At 42.7% G+C, this 14,818-nt stretch overlaps 1 protein-coding gene across 1 annotated transcript; it reads left to right on the forward strand.

Moving 5' to 3' along the window:
- Positions 1–251: 251 nt before the first annotated feature.
- LOC138816137 (telomere repeats-binding bouquet formation protein 2-like) lies at positions 252–13,526 on the forward strand. The gene is made up of 7 exons (XM_070005677.1): positions 252–319; positions 419–500; positions 1,765–1,904; positions 5,932–5,993; positions 8,355–8,440; positions 9,824–9,912; positions 13,372–13,526. The coding sequence occupies exons 1-7, from the start codon at positions 256–258 to the stop codon at positions 13,512–13,514; spliced, it is 666 nt and encodes a 221-aa protein (XP_069861778.1). The 5' UTR covers positions 252–255; the 3' UTR covers positions 13,515–13,526.
- Positions 13,527–14,818: the final 1,292 nt, after the last annotated feature.

A 14,818-nucleotide genomic window follows, 5' to 3' on the forward strand; every position in this document is an offset into this window, starting at 1 on the left:
CCAAGACTTGATGCTACACAATCTCATCCCAATCTCTACACCTTGGGTGCAAACACTCACCAGCTCCAGCGTCCTTCCTCGCGGCTTCCCCAGCTTAGTTCAACAGTCTGGTATGGCGTGCGGCAAGCTTTTCCCGCCTTTTGCTGCCGGTAACCAATCAGCGCGAGGGTCTTCGGTCCTGAGCCAATCAGCGATCCCCGCAGCAGGCCTTTCCCCCCCACTCCCCGCCCACCTCCTCGCGGTCCCGGAGCCGCCATGTTTCAAGGGCAGCGGGGCTGGTTCTGTGGTAGCGTCGGCCAGGACCTGAGGCAGTTCTGGAGTAGGCGGCTTGGCCGGAGGGGGACGAGTGAGGTGGGAAGGGTCGGAAGGGTGGCTCCAGGAGGTCCGCCAGGCTCACCCCGCGCTCTTGCCTCCGCAGTGGCCGAAGGCGGCACGGTCAGTGACTGGCGGGCCGCAGACTTCCTGTTCAGCAGCGACGCCTCGCACCCGGACACGCTGAGGTACCCGCGGCCCTCACCGCGGCGCCTCCCAGCCGGGACGGCCGCCGTCGGCCCCTGGTCGTCGAGCCGGGCTCCGGCCTTGCACGTGTGCTGTCCCCGCCATCGCGCCGGGCTCCGGCCTTGCACGTGTGCTGTCCCCGCCATCGCCCCGCCCCGGTTCCACCCGGTGCCCGGTGCCTCGTGGTTCCAGCAGTCCCCCCGCGGGGAGCACTGCAGGGGACCCGCGTACTCCATGTCTAAAACCCAGATGACCACCTCATAGCAGTGCCCTTCACGCCCTTCCCATCCTGTGATGTTCACACTTAAACTCTTCCTGGACAGTGGGGGGGTGTATTGGTTGTGGAGCTTTAACTCTGGGCCTGGGCGCTGTCCCTCAGCAATTTGGCTCAAGGCTAGCGCTCTACCACTTGAGCCACAGCACGACTTCTGGCGCTTTCTGCTTATGTGGTGCTGAGGAATCGAACCCAGGGCCTCATGCATGCAAGGCAAGCGCTCTACCACTGAGCCACCTTCCCAGCCCCTGTCTTTTTCTTTAAGACCTCCCTCTTCTACTTTTTTACAGGCCTCGTTATCTATTTATGAAATCTTTCCTAACGGCATGCCCTGCCCATTCCCTACCTCATAATTAACTGATCCTTCATAATGGCACTATGAGGAAACTCAGTTTATAAGCTGCTGATGGCCAATCCACTGTTAATTTCCACTTACTTACTGTTTTGGGTCAAGTTTCTAAATTTACAGTCTTTTTTTAACTCTCTAAAGCTGAGGTTTGCCTAGAGTCAGGCCACCAAACTAAGTAGTAGTATACTCTTACGCTGAAAATGGAGCTCAGTGGGATCGTGCTTGCCTAGCATGTGCAAGGCCCTGGGGTTCCATCTAAAAAGCACTAAAAAATAAAAAAAAATTTAAAAATATTTTCTTGGGCTGGGAAGGTGGCTCAGTGGTAGAGCACTTGCCTTGCATGCATGAGACCCTGGGTTTGATTCCTCAGCACCACATAAGAAAAAAGGCAGAAGTGGCGCTGTGGCTCAAGTGGTAGAGCGCTAGCCTTGAGCTGAAGAGCTGAGGGACAGCGCCCAGGCCCAGAGTTCAGGCCTCACAACCGGACCCCCCCCCCAAAAAAAAAAATAAAAAGATTGTCTTTTTGCTAGGGAGAAAAGGTCATCATAATTGTCTGTATTTCCAGTCATTTATTTTTTCTTTTGAAAAGTTGACACATTCTTGTTCATTTCATATTCTAAAAGGTTTCCTTTCTTTCTCCTAGAATATATCACAGCCTTGACTACATAGAAGATAATGCTACTGTTTTTCATGCCTACTATCTCTCTGCGGTAGCTAATGCTGAAATAAAAAACTCTGTGGCTTTAGGTCATTTCATTCTTCCTCCTGCTTCTCTGCAAAAAGGTTAGCAAATGTCACTCAACTAATCTCTATTTGCCAAATCCAGCTAATCCCTGTCAGATAGCCCCATCCAATTTTACTTATATATTTGCTCTCAATCAGAAAGCATTGAGTTTTGCACCACTTAACATGAGTGGAAAAAGTATAGACTTTGAGTCAGATTACCTTGGGTGTTATTTATTCATTACATATTTATTAAACCCCACCCCATGGCAAGTTCTAACTCACATTTGGGGATTCAATGATGAATAAGACAGACGTGGAAATAGCCCTCAAAGCTATCATGTCCCAAGTTGTTTTAAGGGAAAAAAAAGGTAATATATTAAGGTATAGGACACGTTGAGCATTTAATAAATGCATTCTTTACTAGTGTTGAATCTCTTCCATTCTTCTGAAATTTCTTCTTCAAATATTTGTTAACAAGCCAGGCACTGGTGGATTATGCTCCCAATTCTAGCCACTCAGGAAGCTAAGAACTGAGGATCATGGTTCAAAGCCAGTCCAGGCAAATAAGTCTGTGAGACTCAGCTCCAATTAACCAGTAGAAAGACAGAAGTTGAAGTGTGCCATCTTTGAGCAAAAAAGCCAACCAAGAGTTTACAAGGCTCTGAGAACACACTCAAAAATATTAGTTAGATTAATAAACTCATATTTGTATATTTTATACTTTTGAAAGTACTTTCAGGGGCTGGGAAGGTGGCTCAGTGGTAGAGTGCTTGCCTTGCATGTATGAGGCCCTGGGTTCGATTCCTCAGCACCACATAAGCAAAAAGAAAAAAGCCGGAAGTGGCGCTGTGGCTCAAGTGGTAGAGCACTAGCCTTGAGATGAAGAGCTGAGGGACAGCGCCCAGGCCCAGAGTTCAGGCCCCACGACTGGACCCAAAAAAAAAAAAAAGAAAGAAAGAAAGAAAGTACTTTCATATTTTTTTCAGCAACCCTGTGAAGTGCAAAGACAAATGAAAAACTGCTTCTGAGCTGGGCACCGGTGGCTCATGCGTGTAAATCCTAGCTACGATCTGATGATCACAGTTGGCAGAAAAGTCCATGAGATTTTTTTTTTTTTTTTTGGTCGGTTGTGGGGCCTGAACTCTGGGCCTGGGCGCTGTCCCTCAGCTCTTCAGCTCAAGGCTAGCGCTCTACCACTTGAGCCACAGCGCCACTTCTGGCTTTTTCTGCTTATGTGGTACTGAGCAATCGAACCCAGGGCCTCATGAATTCAAGGCAAGCACTCTACCACTTAACTTCCAAGCCCTCCATGAAACTCTTTTTTCCCCCTGGTCCTAGGGCTTGAACTCAGGGTCTGAACCTCTTTGTGTTTAAGGCTAGCGCTCTACCACTCAAGTCACAGTGCCACTTCCAGCTTTTTCTGAGGAATTTAATGGAGATAAGAGTCACAGATTTTCCTGCTTGGGCTGGCTTTGAACCGTGATCCTCAGATCTTAGTCTCCTGAGTAGCTAAGATTACAGGCATGAGCCACTGGCACCCAGCCTATGAGACTCTTATCTCCCATAAACCACCACAAAACTGGAAATGGTACTATGGCTCAAAGTGGTAGAGTGCTAGCCTTGAACAGAAGAGCTCAGGGACACATCCAGACTCAGAGTTCAAGCCCTGTGACCAAAAACAAAACAAAAGAAGAAAACAACAACAACAACAAAAAACACTTGCTTCTGAGATTGATTCTTTCCATTTTCCTGCTTGGCACATCTTATTCTGTTCTGTTCAGATTCTACCTAGCTTTTCGGAGGTAACTTCAATATCAGATTTTTAAAGTCTTACATTGTCCAGTTCTGTGTGTATGTGTGTGTGTTTGTGTATGCATGTGTGCATGCGCACCAGTCCTGGGGCTTAAACTCAGGGCCTGGGTGCCATTCCTGAGGCTTTTTGCTCAAGGCTAGCAGTCTATCACAGCTCCTTTTCTGGCTTTTTGATGTTTAATTGGAGATGAGTGTCATGGGCTTTCCTGCTCAGGCTGGCTTCAAAGCCCAATCCTGAAATCTCAGGCTCCTGAGTAGCTAGGATTACAGGTGTGAGCCACCTTGCATGGCTATTGCCTAATTCTTGATGTGTCTCTTGTTTACCTGAAAAATACGGGTCTATATACAGATAGACAGAGTGAAGCTATATATTATGTCCTAGTGAGAAGAGTATTAAAAATAAAAGCAAGGCCAGGCAGCAGTGGCTCCAACCTGTAATCCTAGTTACTCAGGAGGCTGAGATCTGAGCAATGTGGTTCAAAACCACCCAGGCAGGAAAATCCATGAGCCTTTTTTTTTTTTTTGGTTGGTTCTGGGGCTTGAACTCTGGGCGTGGGCGACGTCCCTGGGCTCTTCAGCTCAAGGCGAACTCTCTACCTCTTGAGCCACAACTCCACTTCCGGTTTTCTAGTGGTTTATTGGAGATGAGTCTCATGGACTTTCCTGCCCAGGCTGGCTTTGAACTGTGATCCTCAGATCTCAGCCTCCTGAGTAGCTAGGATTACAGGTGTGAGCCACTGGTGCCCAGCTCCATGAGCCTTTTATCTCTAATTAACCACCAGGAAACTGGAAGTAGCACTGTAGCTCAAAGTGGTAGAGCCTTAAGCAGAACAGCTCAGGGACAGTGCTCAGGCCCTAAGTTCAAGCCCCATGACGGACAAACTTTTTTAAACTAAAAAGTTTAAAAAACACTTTTACAAGGAGCATTTAGAACCCCAGAAAAAATGTTTTCATCCATACTTGGTATCCCAGTGAGACCTAGTTATAATATTAAAATATGTTCAGTGATTATACAAATCAATTAATGACTAGATGGGAAACACTTATTCAAAAATGTTCCAGTCAAGGTGCTGCTAGGTAGCCCAAGGTGCTAATATGTAGCATAGATTGGTCTCAAACTCTATTAAAAACTATTTGTGCTGGGTGCCAGTAACTTACACTTGTAATCCTCACTATTTAGGAGGCTGAGATACAAGGATCTGGGTTTGAAACCAGTTGGGCATAAAAGTCCATGAGACTCTTATTTCTAATAAACCACAAAAAAAATGTAAGTGGGGCTATGGCTCAAGTGATAGAGCAAAAATATAACCTGAACAAGTCCTCAAGGACAGAGCTCAGGCCCTGAGTTCAAGCCCTAAGACAAACACATATAATAAATAAATAAATAGATAGATAGATAAATAAATAAAAAAAAAATCAAGCTGGGCACCGATGGCTCATGCCTGTAATCCTAGCTACTCAGGAGGCTAAAATCAGAAGATCACAGTTCAAAGCCAGCCTGGGCAGAAAAGTCCATGAAACTCCTTGTGTTAAAGGCTACTGCTCAGGCTGGGAAGGTGGCTCAGTTGTAGAGTGCTTGCCTTGCATGCATGAGGCCCTGGGTTTGATTCCTCAGCACCACATAAGCAGAAAAAGCCGGAAGTAAGTGGCACTGTGACTCAAGTGGTAGAGCGGTAGCCTTGAGCTGAAGAGCTGAGGGACAGCACCCAGGCCCAGAGTTCAGGCCCCATGACCAACAACAACAACAAAAAAAGGGCTAGTGCTCTACCACTTGAGTCACAGTGACACTTCCAGAAAACCAGAAGTGGTGCTGTGGCTTGAGTGGTAGAGTGCTAGCCTTGAGCTAAAAAGTTGAGGGAGAGTGTCCAGGCTCAGAGTTCAAGCCCCACGACTGACCAAAAAAAAAAAAAAAAAGATCAGATCAGGTCAGATAGTCATTCTAAGATTAATGGTTATTCACCAATTAGTACAAATAGGTTTTATTTTTGTTCCAGTCCTGGGGCTTGAACTAGGTTTTATTTTTGTTCCAGTCCTGGGGCTTGAACTCAGAGCCTGGACATTGTTCCTGAGGCTTTTTGCTCAAGGCTAGTACTCTGCCCTTTGAGCCATAGTTCCAATTCTCCCTTTTGGTGGTAATTAGAGACCAGAGTCTCATGAACCTTTCTGCCTACTTTGAACTGTGTTTCTTAGATCTCAGCCTCCTGAGTAGCTAGGATTACAGGAATGAGCCACTGGTAAGTTACTTGTATTGAATTTGCTGTTCTCACCACAGAAATAAGAAGAAAAATTGGTGGTTTTATTTGGGAACAATATCAACATTTTCAGACAGAAAAGGTAAGAATAAATGTGAATACTTCTCTGAAACCTAGCATTTGAAAATTTTCTGAAAGCAATGAAGTCTTAAAAATATCTTCTTGAGCCAGGCACTGCTGGCCTATTCTTGTAATCCAGCTACTCAGGAGGCTGAGATCTGAGGACTGTGGGGTTTTTTGTTTGTTTGTTCTGTTTTTGTAGGTCATGGGGCTTGAACTCAGCCCAGGTATTGTCCCTGAGCATTTCAGCTCAAGGCTAGCACTCTACCAGCACCACTTCCAGTTTTTTGAGTGGTTTATTGGAGATAAGAATTTCACATTCTTTCCTGCCTGGGGTGACTTTGAACCACAATCCTCAGATTTCAGCCTCCTGAGTAGCAAGGATTACAGGTATGAGCCACTAGTGCCCAGCTGAGAAGTATCATTTGAAGCCAGCCTAGACAGGAAGATTTTTATTATTTTTTTATTTATGTCAGTTGTGGTACTTGAACTCTGGGCCTGGGCGCTGTCCCTCAGCTCTTCAGCTCCAGGCTAGCCCTCTACCACTTGACCCACAGCACCACTTCTGTTTTTCTGAGTGTTTTACTGGAGATAAGAGTCTCGTGGAGGGGTTGGGAAGGTGGCTCAGTGGTAGAGTGCTTGCCTTGCATGCATGAGGCCCTGAGTTCAATTCCTCAGCACCACATAAGCAAAAAGAAAAAAGCCGGAAGTGGTGCTGTGGCTCAAGTGGTAGAGCCCTAGCCTTGAGCTGAAGAGCTGAGGGACAGCACCCAGGCCCAGAGTTCAGGCCCCATGACCGGACCCAGACCCAAAAAAAAGAGTCTCATAAACTTTTCATGCCTGGGCTAGCTTTGAATTGCAATCCTAAAATCTCACTCTCCTGAGTAGCTAGGATTACAGGCATGAGCCACCAGCACAGGGCTGGAGATTCCCCCCACCCCCACCCCCACCCCACCCCACCCCGATTGTGGGGCTTGAATTCTGGGCTTGGGCCCTGTCCCTCAGCTCTTCAGCTCAAGGCGCTCTATGCTGGAGCCACTAGGATTACAGGCATGAACCATCTGTGCCCTGGTGGTTTAGGGCTGGAGATTTTTATCTCCAACTAATCAAAAAGATTTTGGTGGAGCTTTAGATCAAATACTAGAGTACCAGCTTGAATCCAAAACCTAAGGGAGAGTGCCCAGGCTCTGAATTCAATTTCCAGCACTGTCACATGCATGCACGCACGCACAAACACACGACACAGTTTGCTTACAAGATGTTAGTAGTAATCAGCCAAATTAAGGATTTTAAAGGGCATGGTTTTCTTTAATATTAGTTGGCTAGACATTGTTTTTGTAGTAGTACACTGACAAAATTCAAGATTTGGAGGAGTTTTTTTTGTTTTGTTTTGCAGTATTAGGGTTAGAACTCAACGTTTCATGCTTGCTAGGTTGTTCTACCACCTGAACTATATTCCTTTAGCCCTGTTTTGTGAGTAAACAGACTCATGTTAAAAAGTTGTGAATTTTTTTGTCACTAATATTTAGGGAACAGTAAGTACATGGTAATTATCAGCTATTTCCTGCCAGTGTAAATTCTGATTAATTCCTTGTTGTAACATTTGTTAAATGAGTAGTACTTCTCAAGAAATGTATAAAATACTGTTTTTAGTTTTTGCTATCTTGCTCAAATTTAGTTGTGCCTGTGACTTTTATGTAGTCTTATTTACCTGTATTAATTTACCTATGGCTTATATTAGCTCAGGAAGGCCTCAAACTAGTCAGTGCTTCTCCCTAAACCTCCCAAGGGATGGTATCACATACAGGATCCAAGATACCTATTTCCTTATTTTTTAAAGACTAAGAAGTAATAAGACCATCACAACCAAAGCTTTACTTATCTATTATAATCTCACCCTGGAATTAAAAAAAAATATGGTCTTCTTTCTGTACTAAAGTTGTGTAGTATATATCATTGTATCAGTGTGTATACAAAATGTTGTAAGCATCTCTAGACTGAAAGCCAGGTGCTGGTGGCTCACACCTGTAATCCTAGCTACTCAGGAGGCTGAGATCTGAGGATCCAGGTTCAAAGCCAGCCTGGGCAGAAGAGTCCCTGAGACTCTAGTCTCCAGTTAACCACCAGGACTCCTGAAGTGACACTGCGGCTCAAATGATAGAGCAGTAGCCTTGAACTGAAGAGCTCAAGGACAGCACTCAGGCCCAGAGTTCAAGCCCTACAACCAACAAAAACAAACAAAAAAAACCCTAGACTGAATGGGGCTAAAAGTATAAAGATGTTTAAGACTTTTGGTATATCTGTCATTTTATTTTTTTCCTTAAAAACACTGGTTCGTTGGTATACTGAATTTTTCAAATGTGATTTATTTTACTGTCTGTAGAATGAGGAAGTAGCATCAAATGAAGTAACAACCCTGAGGGAAAGTGGTGAACTAACAAATGAGCACACAAAAAACTTATTCAAAAGGTATTGAATTTATATACTTCATTATAGCTATCTTCATGCACTGAGTTTCCTGTGGAATTGATATTATCATCCCATTTACAGGAAAAGAAATCTAGAATTAAAAATGATTAAGTGTGACTGCGGGTTTGGTGGTACATAACTGTGATCCCAGCACTTGTGAGGCTGAATTAAGAGAACTGTGAATTCAAGGGAGCCTTGGGCTACATCCTTAGTGAGATCGTCAAAAAAAGAATTGGAGAGAGATAAAGAAAAAGAAAAGGAAGGGGAAAACCGGGAGAAGATGGGGAGGAAAGGAAGAAACCACTAAGTATATAACTATACCTCAAGTGTCTTATCTAGAAACTTTTTTTTTTCCAGTCCTGAGGCTTGAACTCAGGGACCAGGCACTTTCCCTGAGTGTCTTTTGCTCAAGACTAACATTCTAACACTTGAGCCACAGTGCCATTTCCAGCTTTTTCTGTTTATGTGGTATTGAGGAATCAAACCCAGGGCTTCATGCACACTAGGCAAGCACTCTACCACTAAGCCACTTTCTCAGCTCGGAGCCTTTTCTTTGTCAGAACCATCAAAGGTATATGGTGACCATAAATATATCTGTAACCTACCTATGAAGCATTTATTTTAGAGGCATACTACTAGCTATACTAAACACTTACTAAGTGGTAAATTATTATTGAAAACTTGCTAAATACAACATATTAGTGGGCTAAACTCACAACATTTCATTTGCTTCTTCCATTTATAAGTAAATACAACCCCATTTTACAATTGGGGAAACATACCAATGTTATTCAAGGACAGAAGCTGAATTTGAAAACTAGTCTAGCTGGTCCATATTCTAAACTCTCAACCACTGTGCTGTTTTTCCTTCCCAGTATGTTCCCCAAATCTGAAGGTTAAATGAGTTAAAAAATTACTTTGGACTAGCACTCTATCACTTGAGCCATAGTGCCACTTCTGGATTTCTGAGTGGTTTATTTAAGAGTCTCACTGAAGGGCTGGGAAGGTAGCTCAGTGGTAGAGCACTTGCCTTGTATGCCTGAGGCTCTGGGTTCGATTCCTCAGCACCACATAAGCAAAAAGAAAAAAAGCCGGAAGTAGAGCTGTGGCTCAAGTGGTACAGCGCTAGCTGAAGAGCTGAGGGACAGCGCCCAGGCCCAGAATTCAGGCCCCACGACCAGACCCAAAAAAAAAAAAAAGTCTCACTGATTTTCATACCTGGGTTGGCTTTGAACCATAATCCTCAGATTTCAGCCTCCAGTGTAGCTAGTATTATAAGAGTGAGCCACAGGTGCCCGGTTTAGAATAACTTTTAATTTGTAATATAAATCCAAAATTTATAATACATAATCCAATATCATATATCTATGTTTCATTTTATAGCACAGAAAAGCATTTTATAAAGACTCCAGTTATAGAAAAGCAGATGTATTTCCCTCTTCAGAATTATCCCGTGAACAACATGGTAACAGGTAACTTCAAATAAAATTTAGAGTAAATCCAGCTAGGGATAAAACAAAGAGTGTCAAGAATAAAACTGCTATTGTACTTCAAATGTGTAGCCTCCTCTATTGTACGTGATAATGGCAAGACATCATTTATATGTTAAAAAAATTGGCCTGCAGAATTGACCCAGGATGGGACTCATATTTTCTGTACTTATAATAATACTTGTTTAGGGCTGGGAAGATGGCTCAGTGGTAGAGTGCTTGCCTTGCATGCATGAGGCCCTGGGTTCTATTCCTCAGCACCACATAAGCAAAAAGAAGAAAAGCCGGAAGTGGCATTGTGGCTCAAGTGGTAGAGCACTAGCCTTGAGCTGAAGAGCTGAGGGACAGTGCCTAGGCCCAGAGTTCAGGCCCCATGACTGGACCCAAAAAACAAAAAATTAAAAAAAATACTTGTTTAGATAAAGTGAACATTTGACCCTACTTATATGACACAGTTACAATTTATGCCCATTATTTTGAAGTCAGGTTTTTCGACCCCTGGGAATGAAACTCAGGGCCTCAAAAATACTTTGTGTTAATGTAATGTCCTAATTAAATACCCTAATTTGGAATCTAAATTATATGGACAACCTCAGTCATGCACACCTGAGAACACACACACACACAAGCAAAACAGCCAAATTTTATATGTAATTTAAGGAGACTTATGGATATCGAAAAGCCCATTAATGGCTTGTTGCTTTCCTACATGGTTACCCTGTATAATGAGAAGACAGAGAGCCAGGCCCCGGTGGCTCACATCTATAATCCTAGCTACTCAGGAGGCTGAGGTTTGAAGATCACAGTTCAAAGCCAGCCCAGACAGGAAAGTCTGTGAGACTCTTATATCCAATAAACCATTCAGAAAACTGGAAGTGGCGCTGTGGCTCATGTAGTAGAGCATTAGCCTTGAGCTGAAGAGTTGAGGGACAGCACCCAGGACCAGAATTCAAGTCCCATGACCAACCCAAAGAAAAAAGAGAAGACAGATAAACGAGGCTGAAATTGAGAGAATAAAATGTAAGGAAACCAACCAATCAAATATGGCTATTAGTATATAGATAATTGTAAGTGAGGATATGGATGAAGACATGCACAAAGTCAGGTACAGGAGAAAGGGTCAGGAACATCTACAATTCTTTCTCCAAACTGCCACTATTTGATTGTTTGTTTGTTTGTTTGTTACATGTCCTGGGCTTGAATTCAGAGCCTGGGTATTGTGTCCCTTTCTTGACCAGGCTGGCTTTGAACCGCAATTCTCAGATCTCAGCCTCCTGATTAGCTAGGATTACAGGTGTGAGTCCCGGTCCTGGCTTGCCTTTTTTTTTTCTGGTCCTGGGGCTTGAACTCAGGGACTAGGCACTGTCCCCCAGCTTCATTTGCTTAATGCTAGTGCTCTACCATTTGAGCTACAGTTTAATTTCTGGGTTTTTGTTTATGTGGTACTGAGGAATTGAACCCAGGACTTCATGCATGATAGACAAGTACTCTACCACCAAGCCACATTCCCAGCCTCTGTTTGCCATTTTTAGGGAGACTTCACTGCATGGTCAAAATTGAAGCCATAGTCAAAACTGAAGCATAGACAACTGTATTGAAATGTGATTAGACTAAAAGTATAGTTTTTATTTATTTATTTATTTTGGTTGGTCATAGGGCTTGAACTCTGGGCCTGGGCGCTGTCCCTCAGCTCTTCAGCTAAAGGCTAGCGCTCTACCACTTGAGCCACAGTAACACTTCCGGCTTTTTTCTTTTTGCTTATGTGGTGCTGAGGAATCGAACTCAGGGCCTCAGGCATGCAAGGCAAGCGCTCTACCACTGAGCCACCTTCCCAGCCCCTCAAAGTTAATTCTTTTTTTTTTTTTCAAAGTTAATTCTTAACCTATGAACTTAAATTACATATTTATTCTGTTGGTATTGGTGGTAGTGCTGCAGTTGTTGTACTTGGACGTGAGGACCTTCCCCCCCCCCCCCCCCCCAGACCACCAGAGACCAAGATCAATGTAAACAGCAAAAGAGGCGTTTATTGCAAGCTCAGGCTTGGTCCTCCGCGCACCAGGTAACTGGTGATGCTAAGAGGCCCCGAGCCCAGAGTTACAGCACTTTTTATAGACTTTTTAGGGAGGGCAGGGACTTTGCACACATCATAGCATCTTGTAACATATCACTACACATCGTGGGAAAATCATAAAACAACTCTATAGTGTAATTGTCCCACTACAAAGCGGGAAAGGACCAGAAACAGGTTGTTGGTTAGATCAAAGGGCTGACTTACTTTAAACTGGTTGGCCGGCACCACAGGGGAGTCTCTAGGAGATATGTGCTGAACTGCAGGGTTCCTTTCTCAAACAAACACCATCTGTGGTCTGACTACTGGGTCACCACGCCCTCCAGCACCTGCCTGCAGTTTTCCCAAGGATTGTTTATGTCCCTAGTTGCTAGGAATTGTTTTGTTGTTTGTTTTTTTTTTTGGCCGGTCATGCGGCCTAAACTTTGGGCCTGGGCACTGTCCCTCAGCTCTTCAGCTCAAGGCTAGGACTCTACCCCTTGAGCCATAGCGCCACTTCCGGCTTTTTCTGCTTATGTGGTGCTGAGGAATTGAACCCAGGGCCTCATGCATGCTAGGCAAGCACTCTACCACTGAGCCACCTTCCCAGCCCAGCCAGGAATTGTTTTTATCTGCTCATTCCCAGGTCGGGCTCATGGTCAGCTGCATAACTCATACCTCACAAGATGTAGTACTAGCTCAGGCTCCTCATAGTAAATTCAATCACTGGAACTCTACTAGAATTTTTTTTCATAGTAATTACTTTTAAATTAATTTAAATTTTAGAGTAAACCACGAACATTTGCTTTACACATAAAGTGTATTCATTCAAATAATTGTTACATAACATTGAGACCTTGCTTTTGGACAGGGTTTCTTTCTTTGATAATCATATCTATTCCAGATTATTAATTACATAAAAATTGCTCACACCCATAATCTTTGTTGAGTAATATAGATTTACCCTTTTTTTCCCCCCCACTAAAGCCTGTTATCTCAACATTTGCAGCACCAGAAAGTGTGGCCTGTTCTACTGGGGAAGATAAGTCGTTTGTGCTGTTAGTGAATCTTTGTACAGAAAGTTCAAAGTGGTCACCCTCTAAGTCAGTCAGTTATTTTGTTCTAGGTTCTAGTTATTTTGTTACAGCTTACATCTAGATATCACACTTCCAGTAGTTAAAGGGCTAATCAGGAATCTTTGTTTTAAAAATAGAAGGTTCAGGGTGAGGAAAGAGTATATTTCTCATCAACTATAGATTTCATAAAGAATCTTCTCACTGAAACTATTTCTTCTTAGTTTTTTTTAAATAATCTTTAAAAAATTTAACAAATAGAAGACACTGAAAAGCAGATAGTACGGTAGGATTTCAAATATATTTTTCTGTTATTTATAGATTATATATCAATTGATGCCATGAAGAAATACCTTGGGGAGTTACATGACTTCATTCCCGGAAGCTCAGGATATCTGGCATATCATGTCCAAGATGAAATTAATATGTCTGCTATAAAAAACAAAATGAAGAAGAAATACTAAGTTAAATTGTCCTTCCACATGGGTATCTCTTTTTCCATAAAATATTGCTAAATACATATATATATATATATACATATATATATATATATATATATACATATATATATATATATATATATATATATATATAATTTATTTTTTTCCAGTACTGGGGTTTAAACTCATGGCCTGGATACTACCGCTGAGGTTTGTGGGGGGTTTTGGTTTTGTTTTGTTTCATTTTAGCTAGCATTCTACCACTTGAGCAGCTCAAGTAGTAGAGTATTTTTTGTTTTTTGTTTTGGTAGTTAATTGGAGGTAAGAGTCTCAAGGACTTTCTTGTCGAGGCTGGCTTTGAACCACTATCCTCAGATCTCAGGCTCTCTGGACCAACTAGGATTACAGGCATGAAACACTGGCCCCTGATTTGTATGTAATTTTTAAAAATAAGCTCCCCTTTAGGACTGGAGCACCGGGAAAAGGGGAAAAATTCTTAACTTCCTCAACATATGACTTTACGAAATTCAAAATCATTTGGTTGTTCTGATATTGGGCTAGACTTTTTACCCAGACTATAATATTTGTAATATGTTTCACCAATTTTAAGTACATAGTTGTCATGGAGTGATTGTCACTGAAACATACTATTTTATAATCTCCTTCCCACCCCCATCTGCCTCGCTCTCTGTCAAATAATTCTTTTGGTTCTAATATCCCATTATATTGTTCACTAAATACAATATAAAATACAATGTATTTCACTATTGTGAATATTGAGCTTTATGATACTATTCATCTTATTTTGACTTAAAAATTGAATTCTGATTTTCTGCTTCTCACTTGAAACACAGGGAGTGAAACTTTAATAATTTCATGTGAATAGCTTTTTGCTAATAAATGTATAATAATAAAAAATAATAAACTATTATATTACCTGAGATAAACACGCAGTATACCTTAAAATCACCATGCTAGAAAGGACCTTAGAGAAGAACCCACTTGCCTTTTTTTGTGAGGAAGTAAAGACTCTGAGAAGGTATCTTCCTGTGTGAATAAATGAGGACTAAACCAAACTCCAATATAATTTTTTTTTCTATCGGTCATGAGGTTTGAACTCAGGGCCTCTACAACAACCCTGGGCTTTTTCCCTTCAAGCTAGCATTCTACCACTTTGAGCCACAGCACCACTTCTGGCTTTCTGCTGGTTAATTAGTCTCTTGGGTCTAGGCATGTAGCTCAGTGGTAAAGTGCTTGCCTAGTATTCATGAAGCCCTGGGTTCAATTCCTCAGTACCACATAAACAAAAAAAGCTGGAAGTGGCTTTG

Source organism: Dipodomys merriami, unplaced genomic scaffold (assembly GCF_024711535.1).
Source record: "Dipodomys merriami isolate MVZ:Mamm:240054 unplaced genomic scaffold, mDipMer1.0.p SCAF_69, whole genome shotgun sequence".
In the NCBI taxonomy this organism is placed as follows: Eukaryota; Metazoa; Chordata; class Mammalia; order Rodentia; family Heteromyidae; genus Dipodomys; species Dipodomys merriami.